The sequence below is a fragment of the Calidris pugnax genome, unplaced genomic scaffold (genome assembly GCF_001431845.1).
Source record: "Calidris pugnax isolate Ruff unplaced genomic scaffold, ASM143184v1 scaffold181, whole genome shotgun sequence".
Classification (NCBI taxonomy): Eukaryota; Metazoa; Chordata; class Aves; order Charadriiformes; family Scolopacidae; genus Calidris; species Calidris pugnax.
This window is the reverse complement of record NW_015090976.1, coordinates 298,480-310,812: the sequence shown is the minus strand read 5'-3', so window position 1 is coordinate 310,812 and position 12,333 is coordinate 298,480. Positions and strand designations below refer to the sequence as shown.

The window sequence follows — 12,333 nt, the reverse complement described above, 5'->3', positions numbered from 1 at the left end:
TGGGAGAGGTGCTTCATCCCTCTGATCATCTTCGTGGCCCTCCGCTGCACCTGTTCCAGCAGATCCATGTCCTTCCTGTGTTGAGGACTCCAGAACTGGACACAATACTCCAGGTGGGGTCTCATGAGAGCAGAGTAGAGGGGTAGAATCACCTCCCGTGACCACCTGCTGGCCACACTTCTCCTGATGCAGCCCAGGATGGGGTTGGCTTTCTGGGCTGCCAGTGCACATTGCTGGCTCATGTTGAGCTTCTCATCCACCAACACCCTCAAGTCCTTCTCCTCAGGGCTGCTCTCCAGCCATTCTCTGCCCAACCTGTATTTGCCTGGGATGGCCAGATACAGTTTCCCTCAAGCAGCCAACCATCATCCAGACTTGTTTACCTGCCTAGTGCTATGTATTAATTACATCCCACTGAGTTAGTGATCTATAACACAGCGTTCAGATCATTGGCACCACCTGATCAGTCTGTGTGTTCTGAGTATTAAACACCGCAGAAGAAAAGTGCCCGCAATATCCATGCAGCCGTAGCGCTGCTCCCACCTCTACACATCCTCTTGAAATATTTATGGCATTTATATTTTAAAATGGATTTGATGTGGCAAGTAGTAATAATAATAAACACCAAATTGCTGTCAGCTTTCTGTCATCTTGTAAATTGGAAGCAAAACTGATCCAATCTGAAAGTTAGCTAATTGTTTAGTGTTTTATCTGTTTTCCTAATAAATATTAAAAAAAAATTATGGAGCAAATGAATATGCTTAGACTTTGAGGTGGTACTAGTGCTACCTCACAACGATTAGTTTAACTGACTGCTCTTTATGCTGAGAGCTTGAATACTGCCTTCTGCAATCCTGAATGAGACGCAAAGGTAAGAGAACACAGATTCAAATGACTCTGAACCTCTTCTAATTCACATCTTACCTTTTGCACTGAAGCAGCTGATTCTCCGTGCTGGTGTCTGCACTGGCAAGGGCTGTGGGCTAAAGAGCATTAAAAAGTGATTAGACATTTATATGCACAGCAAAACCACTTTGTAGCATTAAAAAATGTGTATGATGTATACAAACCCTCATGCTTAAGTGTGTAAGTGATAAGGATAGGAAGACTTTTATCCTGTGGGGTTATTGTCACGGGTAGAGATTTCTTCCCCATTTTTCTGAAGCATCTGTTTCTGATGATTGTTGGAAGCAGGACACAGGACTTGATCAAACACAGGTTCAAACGGGTTCCAGCACTGCAATTCCTCTGTTACTAGGCTCTCTAGCCCCAAAAGGTAAAAAATAAATAAATCACATTTTACATTAAAAGACATTTAATACACAGAACTGACTCTTAAATAATGATTATTACAAATATATACACATTTTGCATTTCTATGTCTATTTTTTTGCTCTTTCAAACCCTCCTCAAACTATGTCTTTGAAGAAGAATTAGTGGTGACAGATTTATTGTCCAAGATCGTGTTGATACTGGTGCTGCAGGGGCTCTGACCAGTACTTGGGAATTAACTTCTGCACATCCAATCTCCAAAATCAATCCAATTTACTCCTATCATCTAAATCAGTTCTCCCACCAGCCTGTGACAGTCCCCCTGTATCAATGCACCTACTGTTTCCTCCTCTTTGCAGGGAGGCTGCAGGTCCAGCCAAGATGCTTTCCTTCCCTGACGCTGGATTTGAGGGAGTGGTAGATACAGGAATTAGTCTTTAACTCTTGACCATTTCTGCATTTTTCCAAAATGAAGTTTTTCAGAGTTTTCTTCTTGTCTGTTTTTGATAGCTCTTTATACCTATATAGCAAGGGTCTCTTTCCTGTGATAAATGTACATCTTTTCCTGCTACAGCAAAGAGGCTACAGCCTGACTCTAAGCCTCAGCTCAGAGCATTTGCAACAGACTAGAATATTCGGGTGCTCCTCCATGGCTGGTTTGCCCTGAAGTATTTAACACTGCTGGGTGCCCTGAAACGGAGATTAGAGCCTGGAAACCTTAAGAAAATTGACCAGGGTAGTTCTCAATGTTCTAGTCCAGAGAAGGAAACCTGGAAGTCTATCCCTAACCCCCAAATGGTGTGTCTATCAAATGCTTTGGTATTCAGTTACCCGTTTCCATTAGCACACACCACTTTTATTTGGAAAGGGGCTCCTCCAGTCTTGGGAGACTACAGCCTAAAGACAAGCAGACCTTGGATGAGAACGGTATTTTATGACAAACAGTGGAGACAACCACTGCCACCACGCCTTGTGACAACCTGCTCAGGGACAGTATGTTGTTACTTCTGGGTAGATGCTGCATTTCCCACATTTCCATGACAGCTGACAGAAAATAATTCCCAATGTTCTGGAGGTCACTCCAGCTGTAAGTATCCAATTAATGTACGAATCAGATAAATGGATGCTAATAAAGATTCTGCAGACCTTCCCGGTGGTAAGAAACAGGTGAACAGTGTTGTTCAGGATGTACACCTACTGCATGGAGTATTGCACTGAATTAAAAAGTGGACACAATGTCTTCCCTATGAAGAAATAGGAAATAAGACTCTATTATAACTCTTCCACTTCTATGCAAAATTTTTGGAGATTTTACAGTAAGATTTTACCCTTCAGAGTTTTACAACTTTCTGCAAAAGAAAAGCCTCTGTCAAATGTTGCAACAACCACAGAATAAATTTCTTAAAATACAGACATCAGAAAAGCTTTAATCACAGAATCTAGACATCAGGTCTAGGCTAGTAGGGAAGTGTGAATAAATCTGATGGAAGTCAGGGGTACAGGCACGGCAGAAACTCGACATGGCTTTGACCCTGCAATGTCAGACCACAAGGACAATTAAGTTAATTAATACAAGCCTATAATGAGCTCTTATGCTGGTTCTTCCAGTCAGCCTAGGTGAGCGACCTTTACTTCGGCATTGCTTGCATGTTGAAATTCTTAAATTTGTGTTTAAGCCAGCTTTTATATGAAATGCATTTATCTACATGTGCACACACCCCCGTTTGTGGAGGTACACTGACTTCAAGGGATAAAAGACCAACCCAGCTCTCAAAAGAAACCCCCCCCCCTTACATGGGGGAACGTGGCTGCCTTGTTCTGCTCCCCCCATTGTTATTGTGTTACCTGAGACAGGATCACAAGGTGTTAAATTCAAGGTAAAGCAAACGGTGTAGGCATGAAGAGGCAGATGGCTTGAGAAAGCTCACCCTCAACAAGACCCAAAAATATCTGAACTGAAGTGCTATCGGAGTGTCACACTGAATGTCACATTGATGTTGGCCTCACAGCACGGCACAAGGTGGAATGAAGGGTTTATAGAAGGGGCATTCCCTGAAGCCAGGGGAGAGGGGAGCCAGGACCTGGAGCCTCTCCCATCTCCAGGGACAGGGGACACAGGGAGAAAGGCCCTGCCCTGAGCGTGTAGGTCGGGGCAGCACGTGGGCAAACCTCCTCCTGCCTTACTTTCTTTTCACACAGATCTCCCCCAGAGGCTGAGATGTGGTTCTGGGCTCCTCCTTTATTGATGGAAGACTCCCAGAAGAAATGTGCAGAGGACAGGATCTCCCTGGGCTCCCTGGTGGTGCCCGTGCCACGGGCAGAGCTGTAAGCTCCAGCACAGGAGTAGGACAGTAATGGGTTTCTGCCCAAGGAGAGGAGAAGCTCAGGGGCCAGCACGGCTGGGAGTGGGCTTGGGACTGTCTGGTGGGGGCCGGGGAGAAGACAGTCCTGAGGCAGCAACGTTAAGACTTTTTTAAAAAAAGTCTTAAAAACTGTAAGCTCCAGCACAGGAGTAGGACAGTAATGGGTTTCTGCCCAAGGAGAGGAGAAGCTCAGGGGCCAGCACGGCTGGGAGTGGGCTTGGGACTGTCTGGTGGGGGCTGGGGAGAAGACAGTCCTGAGGCAGCAACGTTAAGACTTTTTTAAGTCTTAACCACCAGGGAGCCCAGGGACATCCTGTCCTCTGCACACTTCTTCTGGGAGTCTTCCATCAATAAAGGAGGAGCCCAGAACCACATCTCAGCCTCTGGGGGAGATCTGTGTGAAAAGAAAGTAAGGCAGGAGGAGGTTTGCCCACGTGCTGCCCCGACCTACACGCTCAGGGCAGGGCCTTTCTCCCTGTGTCCCCTGTCCCTGGAGATGGGAGAGGCTCCAGGTCCTGGCTCCCCTCTCCCCTCTCCGGGACACATGCGATGACTAAAATATAACTTACTTATTAGTTATAATAACTTACTTATTAGCAATATGGTGATTCCAATATTCAGTGCACTCCGCAAATATGATTTTCGATTTTTTTTTATGACATATACCACTTCCATACATGAATTAAAGCAAAACAGAGGCAACGTGGCTTTGTGGATGCAGAGAGGCACTGGACTGGGAACTACAAAACAGGATTCAGTTCCTGGCTCGAGCCCAGACTCCCAGGTAAGACATTCATTAAGACAGAAAATACAACAATGGCCTCCTAAGAAAACCCTGAAATATACTGAAAAAAAAAGAGCACTGAATGTGACTCAGACCTTATTATTATAAATTAATTCGGAACTTTATAACACTTTCTCTTGTCTCTTTAGAGATTACATGATAACTAATTTCATTAAGCACGACTGCTGCCAATATTGCGTAAAAATAATTGAATGAAACATGAGTAACTGAATGTATACGAGGGGTTCCACCAGAATGAAGTCACATTCTTTCCCTTCTTTGAACCCAATTAATGAAGTACTGAGAAGTGTGCAAGTAAGTGTGAGCACCCAGAGAAATCCCAGAAAGAAAACCGGTCCCGCAGGAAGCGTGACTCCATAGAGAGAATTTTGGAGATAAGAGGATTTTATGTCCAAAGTCTTCAGTGGTACTTGAGCAAACAGTTATGTACTTATCAATGCAGGGAGGATGCTTTTCTGAGAAGGGGTCTAAATTTCAGTGTTGATTGAAGTTCATGAAAACTGCGTAAGAAAATGTGTTATTAAGTCACACAAGCATAAATATGCACAGCAAAAGTGAAACCAAAGTATTTTTCTTATTAAGTAATATTTAAAATAACGTGATGACCACCAACAGAGGAAAAAATCCACAAAGATATTTTTTGCAATTTATTTTCAATTATAGTTTTTGGATAACCAAGCAGCTCTGTATGGAGAAAGCACAGAAGAGTCATTCTGGCACTTTTGGATAGTACATTATTAATTTTTTTTTTTTTTTCCCAAAACATTTCTAGACACATTCAGTCCACTTGCTCGGTCTATAGTCCATTTTATATGAGCATGATTAGCTCATACGATTCCAGAGGAAACTAACAATATATACAGTCAATGAAACTATCTTCTTGGCTACTCTCGGCCCTTTAAAATGTCTTCTAAGTCTATCCTGGCTAAACAGAATCCACAATATACATGATAGCTACAGAATACACTGTATTGAAATGAGAAATGCTCAGCACAAAATGGGGCTCTTGGCATGCAGCTTAAAATAAAAGGTAGAAGTTCAGAAGTTTATAAAATCCCAAACGGGGTCAATTAAAAGGAGTTAGCAAAAGAAGGGACTGTTCATCGTTACTGTAAAAAAGGCACTTTGAGTAAATGGGACCAGAATTGGAGGAATCTTAGTCGACACAAAGTTCAGTTTGGTTTCATAAAAAGGCTTCAATGCTAAGGGATGCTACTCAAGTTTCCTGCAGTTTTACATTAAAATAAATTGCTGAGTAGTTTATAATAAAGGACATAAAATGTTTACAACCAACTTGGAAAATTAAGGAAAGCATAGTATAAGCAAAATATTACTAAAAGCAGCAATGCATAGCCTTTCATTGAGATAATGCACAATTTTGGACACCACGTGTCAAACTCTTGTTTTTAAGATACTTTCAGTAGCATTATCAACATAAAATTGGCCTATAAAACAAAAGCTTTACCAGCTCCCATTCATCAGGAGATTGAGGTCATAAACCAACCAAAACAATTTGTCAGTATTTTCAACATCCTGGATGACCAATATCAAGTATATGGAATAACAATCACACTCTTTGTTCAGCTATCTCACCGGAGGCAGCTGTTAAATCAGAGGAATGATTTTAATTCTTTTCTAACATTTACACAGTAATGCATTTAAGTTCTTTCAAATGTTGCTCACCACAGTTTGTTTTTCTTTTCTCTCCACAAAAAAAAAAAAAATAAAGAAAAAAAAGAAAAAAATAATCAAGCACTTCCACAGAAAGAATATTTGGCAATTTTATACTCCACTGAATGGTGGATTTTCACAAAAGCTCACTTTAGATTGAAAGTCATTAGTGGTCTTTCCTCTCGTTTCTGCCAAGGACTCTTCTTATCTTCACCTTGGTCATCTTCCTCATCCTCCTCATCCTCCTCATCATCTTGAACTGATGTTCCGTGCTCAGGACTAGTTAATGGCTCTGGTTTGGTGTCCACAGTTCTCGTTTCCTCCTGCAGGCTGGGCAGCTGCACGCCACTTCTCTTACTGGTGCCTTCTAGTAGGCATCGTATAGTATTGTCCTCGGGGCTACAAACTGCTGTGCCACACTCGCTGCCACTTTGGTCCATATCATCCAAGTACACGAGCTGTGTGTAAGCTGTGCTATCCGAAACCTTCCGCTCTCTCTGCTGGTGCTCCTGCACTGGTGGGTGACTCTGTGGCGCAGACAGATGATCTCCTCTTCCCTTTCGGGCAGATTTTGGTTCATTCATGTCAACACCAGAGTCCAAACTGGCGTCGTTACTCCCATTCCTACCAGCTCTTTGGAGATCGATGTACGAATGTCTAACGTGAGCATTTGAACGTCCATCTAGAGAAACAAACCACGCTCGAGGATGAGGCAACGGCTTCCCACCTCCTAACTCCATCAAAGCCTTTTCTGTAAGGAGCTGCACTTCGCTATTCATTTGAGCCAGGGATGCATCGTTAAGTGAGGCAGGAATGGAAATAGATTCAGACATAGAAGCATTCTGTTGGCTCCACTCAGCTGCACCTGCATCTTGCAAATGCTGCTGAGATATTGCTTGGGATGCCAACTGCTGGGGCTGCAGCTGCTGGGGGGGGTGTGGAAACAGCCGCGCGTGAGGGTTAGGAAGCTCAGCCTGAAGTCTTTCTATATCAATCTGCTGGTCAGCTGGGACAACCAGCGGCTGGCTAACAAAAGGGTGTTCTCCTGGCAATTTCATATAATGACCTGGGATGACCAATGCAGGCAAAACTTTTCTGTAAACACTGTCATTGACCTGGTCAACAGAACTGCAGCAGATTAACTGACCCGGTCGAGGGAAGGATGTAGGTCTTTCAAGGTGATCAACTGAACGAGACATCATACAATCAGTAGGTCTGCAGTCCAGCAGCTCTTTTTCAGGGGCTGAAGGTGTGGGGTATATTTGTTCCTGAATATTGTATTTACTTCCAGTAGCAATATGGTTCATAGATACTTGAATTTCTCTCTCTTGCTTTTCAAATAAAGGCTGAGACAGCATAGCATTGTAACTTCTCCTATAGTCATCTTTGACAGGGGACTCATAGCCTTCAGCTGTTTCTGTAGATTTTCTTGGCTTTAAAGGAAAACTATCTGCTGATTTGTGGTAGTCTTTTCTCAGAGACCCGCTGGGAGTCAGGTCACCCAAGGAAATTCTGCTCTTGTCTTTCTCCTTGTCCGAGAGCAGCTCCTCTCGGGAGCTAAACTCCTGGGAAGTACTGAAGGAGTGTTTGAGCATGGGTGTGTGCATGTCTGCTTCCCCACCGGGGGATGCCATCTCCATGTGGACAGCACTGATCAGTTCCTTTGCACCTGAGTTTTCGGTGTGTCCATTGCTAGCGACGGACATCCCGCCAGGGAACTCCGACTCGCGGCGGGAAAATATCAGATTTATGTGGGACATAGAGGTCGCTTGATCCTTCTTAGAAGTGTCCAGTGCTGTGGAAAGTTGCAGTTTCTTATGATGCTGACGTGGTCTTAAACATTTTCTTCTAGAAAAGCCGGTAACAAAAAAAAGTTACACATTTATGACTGTTATACACAGAAACAAGAACAGCAAGCGTGTCTTAATGAGAGATTTTTAAGCAGTGATTAATATTAGGGGAATGGAGCTTTTATTACATAACCTAACAATTAAAAGCTTATGCCAACGGTGAAGATAAAATTAAAGAGTAACTAATGTCAATTGGGAAATATCTCACTTAAGCACCAACTACAAATTGGAGCAAAAGTCTGGAGGAGGCAAATACAAAATCACTCATTAATAGACACTTGCTGATAAAAGTTTAACATTCATTTTACTATAAGACTGATAGAAAGATCACTTGCAAATGTGTAACAGGTACCATGACAGACATCTTGGACCTAGGGCTATGTTCATTTTAGAAGGTCTTTAAAGGAGAACACAGGTACAGCTGTGTGTGATTCATCCAACTAACATCCCACCCAAGGCAGGAATTGTATACGCTGGATGTAACCAGGATCGTAGGAAATTTGATCTCACTGTCTCTTTCTTCTTCAAGTGCTTGCTTTCTGCCCCCCCAGCCCCGAAGTAAAAATGTTTCAATACAAAAAGGAGCACAATTTTTAATTTCAGAAGCACAAAAAAGCTTATATTTCCAACATGAACTAAGTAGCCGGGATGGTGAATCTTACCTGCAGTAATACAAGAGCAGACACAGCAAGACTAGAAGTATGAGAGCCATCCCTCCTAAAATTGCCAAAAGAAACATTGTGTGATAGCTGGTAATGTCGTGTGTTACAACGGGACCTGGAAGGCCAGAAAAGAGAATTTAGACCCGTAACAATCTGCAAACAGGAAGAGGAACAACACTTAAACAAAGAGAGGGACATCTCCCCTTCTTATCAGGATGCTAAGTGAGCAACACCGCCACTCATAGCCCTGGTGCCTATTGAGCAGACCATCTCTGGAGAAGGGAGCAAGCTGTGGAGCAAGCATGTGCTGGTTTTCATGACTGCAAGTCCAAATAGATCACTCTGTGGAAAAGCAGCTGGTTTCAATGGGAGCATGCATCAGTGAATGCTGCCTTCCAGGTCCTGATGGCGACACAGCGCGCCACAGCTCTCAGCTCTGGAGAAAAGCCATCACAGCATCTTCCAGGGCTGTAATGCACCTAGGAGTGCTGTGGCCAACAACTCCTCTTTAACAACATTTGTGTTGCTTGGCACTAAGCAGTACACACAGTGCAGTAAAGGATTAATTGGAAGATGGGCTGGTGCTCTTTAGTCTAGACCAAGCCAAGCCAAGCAGATCTTCAGTAGCTTTAGAAAACGTGCCACTAGTGAAAGAGTGTTGTTATCTCCAGGTTCCAGTAACTCTTAGTCAATGTTGTAACGCACAGAGGAGTGCACACCATGTGCACAGCATCTGTTCACAACTATGCATGTGTAACCCTGTTGGTTTGTAAAATCCGCACCGCCAGTTTGAAATAAAAGCCCAAATTTCCATCTGCAGGCAAGGAGGTGCAGCACGAGCTGACAGAGTAACATGCACGGACTGTGAAGGACAGCAAACTTGGCCAACGTTAAGGTTCTAGACGATGAGGTCTGTAAAACCTCATCTGTGGTTCTTGAGTGGTCTGTTAGGAACTGCTAGGAATACAAAGAAAATTTCGGATCACTTTTGAGATAAGGAATCAAATAGACTCAACGAGGGGATAAAATAAACAAAAATATATTAACCTGATTAAAAATAACATCAAGTATATTGCATTAGGGAAATCTAACTATTTATACATTCTATCCTGCCACTACCTTTACATAATTGATTGAAACTCTTGCTTCAGGACATTAGGCAAAAAGGAGAAAAGATAAATCACTCAAATTTTTCATGAAAATGTTGTTGCCACTACAACAGAGTTTTAGGAACCCAAATCTAGCCCTCAGAAAGAAAGAAATTTGTCCAGTAAGGACAAATAAGCCTTCTCCTGTTAGAGTTAACAGGCCAATCTCACGACTAGTGTAACTTCTTTGCAGTCTGGGACAGAGCTCTACCAGGAAACACTTGGCTCATCTGCTTTTTCTTAAAGTACAATTATTTTGTAAAATTTGATTAAATTCAATATGATAGTTTATTCAGATCTGCATCTGCATCTAAACTCTGTTCAACCATGTATCAGATGAATATTCCAATAATTTCATTTAATATAGCCTTAGGCAAAAAGCTTGTGTAAGGTATAACACAGTAAAACCCCCAAGTGCTCTCCGTATCATGAAACACCTTCATGGCATATGTAAGCAGACTTTTAAAAACAGTCCTCCTGTTAGAGTTTGTTTTGTTGGTTAGGTGGTTTATTTAGCTTGCACTGCCGAGGCAGGAATGTTTTCATTACTACTGTATTTGCTTTTCATCCAGAAGACTTAATAAAGAAAATCTGTAAGAGGAGGAGTTTTTTTGTTGGAGCGACTGGCTCTTTTCTACAGACAGGTATCTCTGATTATCCGTGGCTGAAATGCTAATACTAAGAAATCTGAGGCGGCCACAGACAGAAAAAAGGAGGAGCAAGCTGCAACGTTAATGACCTCCACAGTCACAGAGGTGCCTGTAATGCCCAGTTCAAAGGGATTTTCTACAGTGATGCCAAGAAGCTTGCAGATGGCAAGCAGTCAGCTCATCTACCAATGCTGCTCTGCCAACTCACTTCCCGGGGTGCCTATGCTGAGTTATTCCTGGTGTGAATTAATCAGTCACCAAGGTGATGCAAAGTCTAAGAGCAAAATGAGCATCTTCAGTTTAAAAGAAAAAGCACTGCAGTCCATCCATCCATCAGTACATGTTTAACCCAGGATGACGCTGGTCTTAGGTGAATCCATTTCTTTGGGAATTTCTGCACAGAAACTTCACAGCACGTATTTTTCTACCTGCTGGAACACCAACACATGGATGTTATAACTCCCCTCATTTTCTAGCAATGGCTCTACCAGGCAGTGGTGACATAAATGCATCAAAGCAGGAACACTTCAAAAAGATTCTCATTGAAATTAGTCAAGAGATTTTGAGCACAAGGGTTGCCGCTCACAATCCCCAGAAGATTTTAGCCCTTTACTTTCAGATTTCTGTTTTCTAATAATCCATTATTGATCAAGCTGTGGCATCTCAGATGAGGTCATTCTGAAAAATATAAATGTTATATATGAATAAATAATTACTCAGTGCTGAGAATATCAATAGAATTCAAGTCCATCATACCTGGGACGGTAGGTGACATGGCTGCAACCCAATAGCCCAGCTGAGGTGCGATGTAAGTCCAAGTCAACTGATTTCCTTCTTGTTGTACGAGGCCCAAGCTACTCTTCAGCCATGTCCCTGTAAATAAAAAGGTTGCAGGAAGGTGTTACAGATACACCCACACCTTCCTCTGCAAAGGAGTGGAAAAGCAAACAGAAACAAACCCCGTTGAGGTGCTGCAGGGGTTGTGTGCACTGCTGGCACGGCGGAGATGGGCCTTTTTGTCACCTCCATCTGAGGGCTCCCACAAGCAACCAGCCCCACGCCCTTCTCAGAAGCTTTGTACACAAACTACATTTAAGATGAAATAAAATTAATAAAGCTTCAGAAAGGGTTAAAGAATTAGAATAATTAAATAACAAATTCCTCTTTTTTGAAGGATTCACCTGAAACTGATTATATGTAGATAGCCCACATAAAAACTGAAGACAGTTTTTCAAATACGAAGAGACAGAATCACAGAACAGTTAGAGTTGGAAGGGACCTTAAAAATCATGGAGTGCCAACCCCCCCTGCCCTGGGCAGGGACACCTCCCACCAGACCAGGTTGCTCCAAGCCCCATCCAGCCTGGCCTTGAACCCCTCCAGGGATGGGGCAGCCACAGCTTCTCTGGGCAACCTGGGCCAGGCTCTCACCACCCTCACAGCAAAGAATTTCTTCCCAATATCTAATCTAAATTTCTCCTCTTCCAATTTAAAACTGTTTAAAACTGTTACCCCTTGTCCTGTCACTGCACTTCCTGCACTAAATCTCCCCTCTTCTAGTTTGATGCCATTACCTCTTGTATCACTACATGCCCTTCTAAAAAGTCGCTCTCCAGCTTTGTTGTAGGCCCCTTCTAGATACTGGAAGTCTGCTAGAAGGTCTCCCTGGAGCCTTCTCTTCTCCAGCTCTCTTAAGCCTGTCCTCATGGGAGAGATGCTCCCAGACCACCCTTCCATCAGCTCTGGCTGTCAACTTCTGGAAGACTGAAGAAAATACTTCTTCAAAATGTTGCTTTTCCTATACAAGGTTCTGAATGCAACTGCCAGTAAATGCATAATTAAGTTGCACCATCACTTTGATTCAGCAACGTTAGTCATTCAGAAGATGCATACATCAGGGAATACACTTTGG

General features: G+C 43.0%; 1 protein-coding gene across 1 annotated transcript in view; it reads right to left on the bottom strand.

The window, feature by feature from the left end:
- Positions 1 to 5,064: 5,064 nt before the first annotated feature.
- FAM171A1 (family with sequence similarity 171 member A1) overlaps positions 5,065 to 12,333 on the bottom strand; it is a 151,480-nt gene continuing 144,211 nt past the window's right edge. Inside the window, exons 6-8 of the mRNA XM_014952944.1 lie at positions 11,178 to 11,294; positions 8,624 to 8,738; positions 5,065 to 7,959 (exon numbers count right to left, since the gene is read on the bottom strand). Coding sequence (XP_014808430.1) covers positions 6,258 to 7,959; positions 8,624 to 8,738; positions 11,178 to 11,294 — 1,934 coding nt within the window. The 3' untranslated portion in view covers positions 5,065 to 6,257. The remainder of the gene's footprint in view (positions 7,960 to 8,623; positions 8,739 to 11,177; positions 11,295 to 12,333) is intronic.